The 11,439-nt window shown below is 51.2% G+C and overlaps 1 protein-coding gene across 1 annotated transcript; it reads right to left on the reverse strand.

The window, feature by feature from the left end:
- Positions 1–219: 219 nt before the first annotated feature.
- Positions 220–6,450, reverse strand: KDELR3 (KDEL endoplasmic reticulum protein retention receptor 3). Its single transcript, XM_010226971.2, has 5 exons — positions 6,327–6,450; positions 4,409–4,509; positions 3,574–3,732; positions 2,963–3,215; positions 220–480 (listed from the first exon to the last, which is right to left on the reverse strand). Exons 1-5 carry the CDS (start codon positions 6,415–6,417, stop codon positions 440–442), a joined length of 645 nt encoding a protein of 214 aa, XP_010225273.1. The 5' UTR covers positions 6,418–6,450; the 3' UTR covers positions 220–439.
- Between the last annotated feature and the right edge of the window lie 4,989 nt (positions 6,451–11,439).

Here is an 11,439-nt window from a genome sequence, read left to right on the forward strand (position 1 = left end):
GTGTCGGAGGTGGTCGCATGTGAAGTGGGTCTCTTGTCTTTCTATGTTACCTGATTTGACAACACTTAAGTTCTCTTCAGCATAGGTTGTCATTAAGGCTGGAGATCCAAATGGGTAGTGACAACTTCCCTTTTATTCCTTGTGGTACCTCAGGGCTGGGTTGGAGGCATGTTTTGAGCGTGGATGCTGTGGATCAGGAGACTGCAGTATTGGCCAGCACTGCGTTCTAGCACTAGATTGAAGTAAGAAGAGGAGAGGATGGGGGAAACTGACTGAGGCAAAGTCCCATATGGGTCAGAAAGTGTTCCAGCTTTCCACGCCTCAGTGTCTTCTGGCATGGAGCTGAAACTCGGCCCTTTGCTTCGTCAACAAGGGGCAAGAGAGGAAAGCTGTGAGCCCAGAGCTTCATCCTCAGGCACTTGCTTTTGTGGAAACATCTTCAAATAGGCATTGGAAGGCTTAGCTTTTTTCCTTTTAGGACTGTACAATGAAAGAAAAAGACATAAATGAAGGAACTTCAGGGAATTAAACTTTTTTCAGTGTTTCAGAATATATATATACATGGAGCCAGCGCTGTTTGCCACCTTCCTTAATGACCTGGGTGCTGGGACCCTGCACCCTCAGCGACGTTACAGACCATACCAGCCAGGGCGGAGGGGTTGGTAACACCTGATAGTTTGTGCTGCTGTTCAGAGGCCTCTCGGCAGGAGGCACCTCCTCTTGGAAGGAGGTGCAGAGGGGAGCCCCGTGAGCTTTAGCAAGAGGGAAGGTCAAGTCCTGCACTTGGGGAGGAATGACCCCAGCCCCCGCGCACACTGCGGCCGACTGCCTGGAGAGGAGGTTGGCAGGGGAGGACCTGGTTAGCCTGATGGGAAGTTAATCAGGAACCAAAACAGTGTCTTTGCAGTGGAGGAGACCAATAGCCTCCTGGGCTGCTTAAGGAGGAGGAGGGTTTGCAGCAGGTCCGGGGAGCTGATCCTTCCCCTCGCCCCAGTGAGGCCGCAGCAGGAGTTCAGGGTTTGGCTCTGGCCTCAGCAATGTGGATGTACTGGAATGAGTCCAGTGAAGTGCCATAAAGACAATAAAGGCTTGGAGCATGTACAAGTAGTCCCAGATGAGAAAGCTGGGACTACTGAGCCTGGAAAGGAGAAGGCTCCAGGGATAATATCAGTACCTGAGGGGGAGAGTAGAGGAGATGGAACAAGGTTCCTTTCGGTGGCACCCAGGGACATGAGGCAGCAATGGGGGAAGATTGAAATATAGAAAATACATTTTAAACACAAAATTTATACTGGGAGGATGGTCAAACACTGGAGTGGGTGTCCAGTCTCTGTCCTTAGAAATAACTCAAAGCCTGACTGGATACAGCCCTGAGCAGGAGAGTTGGACTGGGCAGTCTCTAGAGGTGCCTTCAACCTCAACAAGGCTGTGAAAAACAAATTTTGGGGTCTGGAAATGGTATCTTTCGGCCCCTTCTTGTTTTAAACTGAAGGCAGCTCAGCTAGATTTGAAAACAAGATGAAGAAGAAGCTGCATTATATAAACATTCCTTTACAACGCTTTGGTATACAGGTTCTGAAGTCTGACCAAACAGTTTTGTTTATGCCAGGTGTCTTTGGCTTTTTATGAGAATCACTGGTATTTTGTCTGAGCTCTTCTATTTGAACACTGTTACTGAAAAGTAGGGTTTTTTTTTTTTTTTTTTTGAGAGAGAGTGGAAGATAGATTCAGCTTGTTAAAATAGTGCTTGTTTTCATTAATGTCTACAAAGCATTTCCATACCTTCAGCCCCCCCCCCTTTTGTTTTCTCCATATGATTTGGAAAATTTGTGGAAAAGCAAAAAGAAATGTAATTATCTTCCTGCTGTGATGTCTCAGGAGCAAATGTTTTTTCTTCTGCCTCCTGTATCATCCAAATTTTGTGATCTTACTACTAGTGATACAAGACTGGAAAGCAGCAGTTGTTTTTTTTCCTTTTGTTCCATTCCCCACAGCTGCAAGGGGTGTGGAAGTTTAACAAAATGCAGAAGGGCACAGGACACATTAATTGAGTGAAGCTGAAATAGGAGTTAAGTAAATAAAGGAGTTGATGAGGAGCACCATGATGGCAGTTTTACAAAGAAATTTTCTGGCTACAGATGTGTGTTTGTGACAGAAGGAAGACTTAATCCATAAAGGCCAGCCAGCTGCTCAGGGCTCCTGTCATCTTTCTGTCTAACATTCTCACTACTGGTTTTGGCAGGCTAGTTCAGGAGCGTGAGGGAGGAGAGAGGTGTCCATGCAGCTAGACTTCATCAAGTTCCACCCTGCCAAACATAACAGCACCTTAAAGCGTACTTTAGCCTAAACAAACCATAGCATGTTCTCCATAATTTAATGCCCTTGATCTTATTAGGTCTGTGAGCTCCAGTATGTAGCCATTTACCAAAACACAGCACTGAAGAGGAAGGGGCATCTCGCTTTGGAAAACAGAAAGCTCTCTTGGGCATGTAAGTGCTTTTCTGTCTTCCTACAGAATCAGTTCTTGAGAATGTTACGTCTTTCTCTCCAAAAGAAAAGGTAGTCTTAAAATCTCTATGTGTCTGGTTGCTTACTCAGGTGTCATCTGCCTCCTGCTGTTTTCTTCTTCCCTTTTGTTTTGTTTTGTTTTTGCGTGATTCCTAATCTTTCAAATGTAGTTGGAAATGAATATATCTTAAATCATTATCCTGGGGTGGTTTTAAACCAGACTTATTTCTGATTAAATCTCTGCTTTGTTTCACATGCATGTCTAGATCCTTGTGAGCAGAGCTATCCATGTGGATTCATCAGATACTTTTTCTGGACTTTAAGTGGATAACATACATCACAAATATAGTACAGGATCAGTAAAATCATTTAAGGATTGACCAACGGCAAGCTGCACTGCACCACACACTGCAAGAATGCTTGTTGTGGACTTTGAACCAGCTCCTTCACCTACCTTTGGTGACGTAGAGATAAAAGAAATCACAGTAGAAGATGGTTTGTACCACCCCGGAAACTACCGCAATCTGGTCATAGAATTTCTCTGTGTGGTAGCGCCAGATCCAGTTGGCAATGTAGAGAGCGCGGTAAAGGCCCAAGAAGAAAAGGTAGTGAGTTGTGATGGTCTCCGCTTCCCCCGTCTTACTGATCATGAAGAGCTGGGGAAGGATAGCCACTGACTCCAGGTAGATGGAGAAGGTCCAGAGTATCTGTGAGATGAAAAAGGAGGCAGTGGAGAAGCTTGATGCTGGTTAATTTGCACTATGGCCCAAAGGTCTAAATTAGCGATCGGAGCATTGATAGCAAAGCAGGACAAGTAGTGCTCTAGGGGTTGCAGAAGATGGACCTGCTTTGTTGGGACTGAGAGTGCTGAGGCACTCTACTATGTAGAGCTGCTGAGCTGCTCTCTCTATGTTCTCTGTGGACTGCTTACCTTTTCTGCATGGTGCACCGTTAAAAATCTTAAGTATTCAATGTCCCTCTAGCTTTGCTGTATAATATCAGATGATCATTTACCTTCCCCTTACTTGGACGGCTGTTTACCTTCCCCTTTCGTGTTTTCCTTACCTCCAAGGGTGTAAAGCTGTGATTCTCCAGAAATGACAAGCCTGTGACAGGGACCAAGAGGAATTCAAGGCGAAAGGAGTCATTCTCACTGTCGAATGTTTTCCGGAATTTCCCATAGATCATGTACACAGTGATGTAGGCACATAGCAAGAAAATTACCTGGGAGAGGGAAAGGAGATGGCAAGGTCTTACGTTTGATCACATCATCTGTGCTAAAAGAGAGGCTTAACTTAGCCTAGCTTTGCCAAAGTCAAAATCTGTTATCTTGGTCCTTATGGGCCTGTGCTGGGGTGAAAAAGGAGTGAACTCTTGCTCTGCGCTGACTTTCCACCACACACGTTTGCTGGAATTCCCTCCTCACTACTGCTGGAGATATGCCAGTGGTCAAGTTAAGTACAGATGACCGTTTTGTCTCGCCATGAGGATCACACTTGTTTGAGCTCTTTAAGGCGCTATGTGAAGAGCTTCCCTTGGTAGCAGCCAGCAGTTAGTGCCTCTGCTGTGGAAGGAGACCGGGGCTTGATTCAGTGTTTTGCCTGGTCTTGGTGGTACTAACGGTGTGGTGGGATCCACTTTTTCCTTCAACACAGAGATAGGATTTTCTGCTCTCTGGGCTTCTTGTCAATGGAGGGATGGTGACACCAAAGGAAAAGTCTTTCTCTGACCTGCCCATGTGCAGCACACTGTGGCTTCATTGGCCTTATGAGAAGTGTGGGAGATAGGTGAGGAAGATGCAATTGCTCTTTCCTCTCCCTTAGTGGACATTTTCCCTCACATTCCCTGAGGAACCTGAGCTGCTGTGGCTGCTTGTGCTAGAATTTCTCCCTCTCCTTACCTTCATCACGGTGTTATAGACGGATATGAAGTTTGTGAACAGGTCCAGGTAGCGGGTTGTGAAGACAAGGGCAAAAAGAATCTGACTTTTCCCAGAGATACCTGCAGCGCAGGGAGAAAAAAGTAAGGGAAGTTATTGTGCAAGATGGACTCTTTCAGGCTTTTTTTTTTTTTTTTTTATGGGAGAAATGGTATTTGTAGGGGTGGTTATCAGGGTAGGGATCCCTTTCTAGTGCTGGTGGTGTTTGGTAAATCACAGTACACTGAGGAACTCGTTGGATGTGGCAGTAAGTACCTATCGCACCAGTGCTGGGCCTATCTGAAGTTGTGCCCTGCCAGCACTCATGGCCAATGCTCACCTGAGCCAGACCTGTCCTGGTGATGGGTCATCTGGGCCAGGGCAGGTCATGGCATTGAGTATTCACCCGTCAGGGCTAGATGGAAGCCAAGAGGGTGCCAGAGTGCCCAAGCTACGTTAATCAGGGATGTTGCTCTAATGGGGTTATCGTCTCCATTTGTTCTTTTAATGAGGGAATAGTGATGATAAAGAATAGCCCAAGCAGGAGTCCTGGTAACTCCAGACCCACATCTGAACCAGGCCAGAGCCTCCCTACATGGTAGGACAAACTCGTTCTGATGCCCTTGGGCCCTGCGTTGAACTGTTGGGAACAGCTCTTGGTTGGCAGATTCACTTCTTTGGTCAGTTCAGTCCTTACTGTCGTGCAAATGCATTTCTTTTCCCTTCATTGCCCCCTTTGCATGCCTGCCTACCTTGTCGTGGGTTTATGTGGTGTGGCATTTGCCACATTAGGGAAAAGCTGAGGGATCAGGGAGCAGCCCACGGATGCTGTCAGTGCTTAGTCACCAGTGGTTGGGCCTCCAGCATGAGAAGCAGCATGGAGAGGATGGCAAATGCAGTAAAATCATAGAGTTTTTCTACCTGTGATAACTGCTGTGGCACAGCAACCCAGCCCTGAAATCCCTTAGGAGAGGAGCTTGTGAACTCAGATCAAAATGCTCCTTCGGGAAGCAACTGCTTGAATTTCCTTGCGCAGGCTCCCTCAGCAGCTCCCGGGGAGGCCCTGGTACCTGCCTGCCGGCTCCCGGGGCCTCCTTCCCAAAGCAGCGCCCACGGGAGCCGAGACATCTTGTCCTGCTCGTCTCCCGCCTCCCTTCAGCCCGGGCAGATCCGCCAAGGCCCTGACGATGAACAGGCCCCACCTCAGCTGCTGCCCTGAGCCCTGCGCAGCGCGCTGGGTGTCGGAGCGGGACGCGCAGAGCGCTGGGACGTGTCTGCTGCTCCCCGCGGCCAGCTGGCAGCACGGGGCTGGCGGCTGCGGAGCGCTCCTCGGGGAGTTCTGCTGCCATCAGCCAAGGCGCCTCCGTTGCTTTCCCTCTGCATTTCTTTTGCTGGTTTTGCTGCAGCCACAACTTGCTGTGTTTGTGTTCCACCTCTTTGCAGCCACAATATCCACCCCTTTACTTCATCACCCCAAAACAAACACCTGCGCCGAGGCTCTGCGCCTTGCCACATCACATCCTTCCACCACATCCATCTCCCTCCTGGAGGGAGAAATCACCCTGGGCTGGGATGGATTTGCTGGCAGCTTCTACAAAGGCCCCCAGACTTGTCAAAAAATTAAGATGGATCAGCAAAGAACAGGAGAAAGATGGACAAGAAGAAGAGTGGGATCTTGGAGAGCTGCAAGGAGAGGGAAACTTAATTCTGTGCGAGGACCCAGGCCAGGAGGGGTGACTATCACTAGCCTGGGCAGCCCCCATTTCACCTCCCCTGCCCACACACCTCCTCTCCATGACCTTCTCGCTTGGACCTCTCACCAAGTTGCCCTCCAAGAAGGGACCCTCTCCTTCCCCGCTGTGAAAAGAAAAGGACATGGGAGCGGGTGGAGAAAACTCACCGGCGCACGACTTAGACCTCTGGATCTTAAGCAGCAGGATGATAATAGCCAGCAAGTGGGAGATGTCTCCCAGGATCCGGAAGACGTTCATTGCTACACAGGCTCCTCGGAGGCAAAGCAAGCAGGGCGTTTGCACAAGGCTAAGATCTAAGGCTTCCCCAAAGGTTGTCGTTTGGTAAAATTCAAAAAATCAGCAGGATTTTTTTTTTTTTTTTTTGCTCTAGCCTTGATCAAATAGATGCTCTCTTCCAACTGAGCTTTCTTTTTATCTGTGTACGGATTTTTCTGGTGGAGGAAAATTCAGGCTCCTTCTATGAAGAAACACCCGTTCTCCCTGCAAGTTTTCTCTTCCAGGGTAAACTGTCCCCCTTGCTTAAATTTACCTCCAGGTAGATTTTATCTCCACCAGCACCAGTTTGCCCTCTCTGCAGCCCCAGCTCTCTCCCCTCCAGGCTGATCTCCCAGGCAAAGTTGGGTTTGTCCCCGAGCAGGACTCAAGCTAAGTCTGCTCAGCAATCCCAAAGCCAGCACTGGGTGACGTGGCTCCTGGCTGTCCTGGGAGGAGAGAAAGGAGGAGGAGGCGGGAATAACCGCGGTATTTTTCCTTTTTCTTTTTTTTCCTCTTCCTCTTTTTTTTTCCTTTACTTGTCTCAAATTACACACGGAAGCGTTCTTAAAGGGGATAAGGCAGACGGAAATTATTATCCCTAATCTGGGGTTGGGGAGAGAGGGGGAAGATGGAACAGTCCTCTGAGTCTCAGGCTTTTGAGGGATGGTGACGCTCCCTTTGGACACATTTATCTCCGCTCTGCTCTGAGCTGGGCAGCCCTGTGTTGACTCCAGCACTTTCTGGGCAGTGATTCTCCAGCCTAACAGAAACTGCTATTAGGGAAAAACTTCCTGGCACTCGCCCAGAGCTCCCCTACGCTAGTAGATGAAAGGAAGGGGGTGGGAAGAGATTAGAATTGAATGTTTTCGGCTTGCATGAGTTTTTACAGTGCGACCGTGGCTCCTCGGGTCTGCCTGGGCTCGGCAGAGGGCTCCTCTCCCTGCTCGAGCAGCCCAACACTGCAGCCCTCCCCAGCTCTGCACGGCCCCCTCGGCTGCTCCGGGGACCTTCATCTTCCCCAGTATTTTAGGATGCTTCCTGGCTTTGCTCGTCACGCTGGGCGCTGGGGCTACCTGACACCAAATGCTGATTACACTGCTCCAGACTGTAGCCATTTCCCTTGAGCACTGGACACTGAACTAAGCAGCCCTCAGTGCAGACAGCGCTGAGGACACCCGGCGCTGCACACCGCTTTGGGTGCCCTCGTGCAGAGCAGGGCACCGACTTGTGGTTGTTCCTCCAAAAGAAGTGTGGATTCGTGAGGAAGCAGCTGGAAAAGAGCCTGGGGATTGCCTCAGCTGCGGACAGGGAAGCTCCGGAGGGAGGGAGGAGGGAACGTGGCTTGTGTGTTGGCTCCCGGATATGAGCTGGAAACCAGGAGCATCCAAGAGCTCAGGCTCAGAGGAAAAAAAGTTCTCCAAAAGGTTATTTTTAAATATACTTCACTGAAAATATTGATCATAGATTTCCGTAAGTGGATTAAAAAACATGTAATGCACATGTTGTGTGAAAGAAGTACGTATGTACTATCATTTGAGTAGATTTAACAAAAAGGAAAGGATATTAGTAGTGACTTTGTTACAGGGTTTTCATTCATTGTGAAGCAGCCATGGGCAACCAGTCTACTTGAGATAAGTCTTGTTCTTGCATCAGAGGTTAAGCTGTGAAGAGCAAAGGGTCTCACTGGACCAGCTGGGGGATGAGGACCTCAGCATCGAAATGGGTTCAGCAATAGGAGAGCACTACAGGGCCTTTTTATTACCTAATTGCTACTATAAAGTCCCTTTAATATAACCATGACAAATTGTTTAATTTGTTACCTTATCCCCAGGCAAGTTGTATCTGGCCATTGGGCTAATTTTGCCCCTCTGTGGCTGCATGACCCCTGTTGCTCTTGTCCGGAGGCCGGTTTTGGAGGCTGATTCCTCTGTCCCCGGGCTTTCCCTGCAGCGGTTTCTTCTGTTTTTTCTTTCTTTGGCATGTCCTTATGGGCTCAGTCTGGAGTAACATCCTTAATGATTAAAGTGTAAAAATATTATTCCTGGTGCTAACAAGTTTATTCATGTTTCCAGACTCCTTTCTGAATACATTTGCATACATTTCCTCCTTGCCCATTAGGCTGCCTGCCGTGTTTTTCCTCTTTGCCTCTACAACACCTGGCGTACTGGGCTTTTCCAGACGGGGTTTTCAGGTTTGGCTAGAAAACACTTGCTCAGCCTAGTGAGCAAGTGGGAGAAGGGTTTAGACTAAAGGACGATGTCGGAAGGGAACAACTGGCTATAAAGTGGCGGTAACTCCGTCTGAAACCAGGTTTCCAGCCCCTGGTACAGAGACATCCTGGACCTCAGCAGGAATTTGCTGCCTTGGAGGGAGTTCGTTGGGAGAAGTGAGGTGCAGGGGGGGGCCTTAGTGGTGACCCCACACAGTGGCGATTGGCTGCAGGGTCCCTGGGGGACATCTGCCCTAAGGTGGCAGCGCAGCTGTAGCCTTGTGATCTCTGCGCCGAGGACGGCAGCTGGTGGCTGTGAATAAACCAGTGGTGGGTACTGGCAATGGAGTGGATATTGCTCTGTGGGACTCGCTCCGTTTCCCTGGGTGCCCTCTCTCAACTCAGCGCGAGCCCCTTGCTGGGTCTCCCTCTGCAAACTCTTCTCATTGGTTTTAGGAGCCCCTTGGTCACCTTGGTGCTCTTCACATCTTCACCAGTGAAGAGGTAAGACTCTTGCCGGTGGCAGGGATTTATTCTCTTTACCTTAGGCCTTCCACAGGACCTAAGCAGAGCAGCCCAGCCTGCCAGCCCTGCTTTTATTTCCAGCTGTGGCCCAGGTGCCACCAGCTGAGGTGACAGTCAGAGGGCTTTGTGTGAGCAGCTCAGGGAAGTGTCCCGAGGATTCGCTGGAGCTGGAGCAGGCAAAGGGAAAATGCAGAGAAGGGGGATGGCAGCCCTAGCTACGATACGGCGGTGGGGTCGGGGTCTCCCTGCAGGACGTCCCCGCGGGCCGCGTGAGCCCCTGACGCCACGTGGGCTGCCTGCAGGGCGATTGGCACTGGGCCACCGGGCGCTTTAAAGAAGAAAAACTGGCACACACAGTGGGAACAAGTAAAAATAACCTTCCCTCCTCCCCACCTCGTTCCCTGCCACAACATCAAGCGCCTCGCGCTGGGTGTCTCCCTGCCTCCCAAAATAATGCCGGGCGCTGCCACTGCCGTGCTCTGTGATGCTCCCTCCATGCCTCCCGTTTCCATGGCGACTGCAAGGAATGTCACCAGGGTGACAGGGAGGAGAGGGAGTTGGCATTTGGCATTAAAAATGGGAATTTGGAGGGGTTTTTTTTTCCCCATTTTTTTCCTTTCTCCATTTGCTAGTTTGGGGGAAGTCATTCTCCCGAGGGAGCAGCAACTTCTTTCAGAGCTGCTTTCCTTCCCAGGCCCTTCCCTGATCCCAGCTGCTTGGCCAGGAGGAGGAGGAGCAAAGGGCAGTTGTCTCGCCTGCTCAAGCACGTGCCTTCCGCCACCAGCAAGGCTCTTGCCCTGCGGAGCTGCTTGGTGGGGAGCCCCCCTCCATTCCCGCTCGAGGCTGTGCCTTGGGGCACCTCTAGCCCACGTGGGCCCCACGAGCCCCCTCTGGAGGCCTCATCCCAGGCGCTGCCTCCTGCTGCTGGAAATGCTGTGGACAGGGAAGCGATTCGGCACCGCTGGCCGGGCCAGGCCAGGCCGGGTGGCCTCCGGCCCTGCTTGCATCCCACTGGGACTAATGGCACAGATGGAGAGCAGCCTGGTACCCCGGGCACTGGTGGAGGGAGGCTGTGCCCGGCACCTGGGGCAAAAAACGGGACTTCGTGGAGGGGCGGTGGAGGGGTCTTGGCACATGCTGAGGGGCCAGAGCTGCTTCGGTGGCAGCGCTCACAGCTGGCTGTGCCCAGGGCAGTGCTCGTGGGCTTGCAGCGGACCTGGCTGGGGTCCCAGCAGCGGCTTCGGGCCCCGTGGTGACACCGGACTTCACCTCAGGCAGGACGGGGCTCTCTCGCCTCGCCAGGAGCTCCTGCGTCCACCCTCCATCCCTCCGCCTCCCGCATCCCCACAGCAGCATCGGGAAAGGTTGGCGGAGTGGGGCTATTTTTGGGAGCGTCTCCCTGGCAACGGCTGCCACCACCGTCTGTGGTGGCTTTTCCATAGGTGCTAAAATATTCCATGCTGCTTATTAAAGCGGGTGCTGGTGGAGACGGGCGGGGGTGGGGAGTGTGAGCCACCCCACTGCCGGGGCTGGGGGCATGGCCGGCCTGGAGCACGTGCGGGGACGGGGTGGCCAGTGCCGGGTGGCTTCCTCGAGGTGACGTCCCCCAGGTCCTGTGTGGTGGCACCCACCATGCCAAGGCTCATCTGCATTGCCAGAGGCAGAGCCAGTGGGCCTAAGGTTGGAAAGACGAAGGGAAATGTGGGTACTGGGTGTCTTCAAGTGTCCTTCCCAGGTGTACTGGCTGCGGAGAGGTTTTTGGGGTGATCAGGAGCACTAAGGGATAAGAACAGAAAAAGATCAGCAGTGAAAAGCAAAAGTGAAGGTTGAGCAGCTGCTTGAATGCCCAAGTGCCTCGTGGCTTCCTCTCTTGCCAAGATGGGGCCGGAGCCTCTTGGTGGCACCAGCGGAGAGGGAGCAACTTGCCCAAGGTCACACAAGGGAGCTCTGGCGTCGCCAAGAAAGGAGCCAGGGCTCCCTTTCTTGCTTTTGCTGTTGCCTTCAGCATGAGGCAAGAGCAGGCAGATCTCTCGCTGATAAAAGTCGCTGGGAAGAAAAACAGACCCTGGTGCTCAACACAATCTCATGGCTTGTTCCTCATGTGTCCTCTGGTCCCAGAGCACTTCCAACACTGCCCTGAAATTTCACTCCCAATGGGGTAAGAGAGGGACAGGAGTATTTTCATCCTACAGGAGGAGGAGTGAAATTGACTGCCGAGACACTGGGGGCAGATACAATTTCACATGGGGAGCAGCAGCCCCAACCTTTCA

This window comes from Tinamus guttatus, unplaced genomic scaffold, assembly GCF_059628265.1.
Source record: "Tinamus guttatus ecotype Peru unplaced genomic scaffold, ASM5962826v1 Tinamus_guttatus_pri_ptg000439l, whole genome shotgun sequence".
In the NCBI taxonomy this organism is placed as follows: Eukaryota; Metazoa; Chordata; class Aves; order Tinamiformes; family Tinamidae; genus Tinamus; species Tinamus guttatus.

What these genes read in the sequence shown, in the direction of transcription:
- KDELR3 (XM_010226971.2), bottom strand. Translation starts at nt 6,417, where the DNA reads ATGAACGTCTTCCGGATCCTGGGAGACATCTCCCACTTGCTGGCTATT. An exon ending in TCTATAACACCGTGATGAAG is followed by an intron (nt 3,733 to 4,408) that starts GTAAGGAGAGGG and finishes TCCCTCTCCCAG; the next exon opens with GTAATTTTCTTGCTATGTGC. An exon ending in ACAGCTTTACACCCTTGGAG is followed by an intron (nt 3,216 to 3,573) that starts GTAAGGAAAACA and finishes TTCATCTCACAG; the next exon opens with ATACTCTGGACCTTCTCCAT.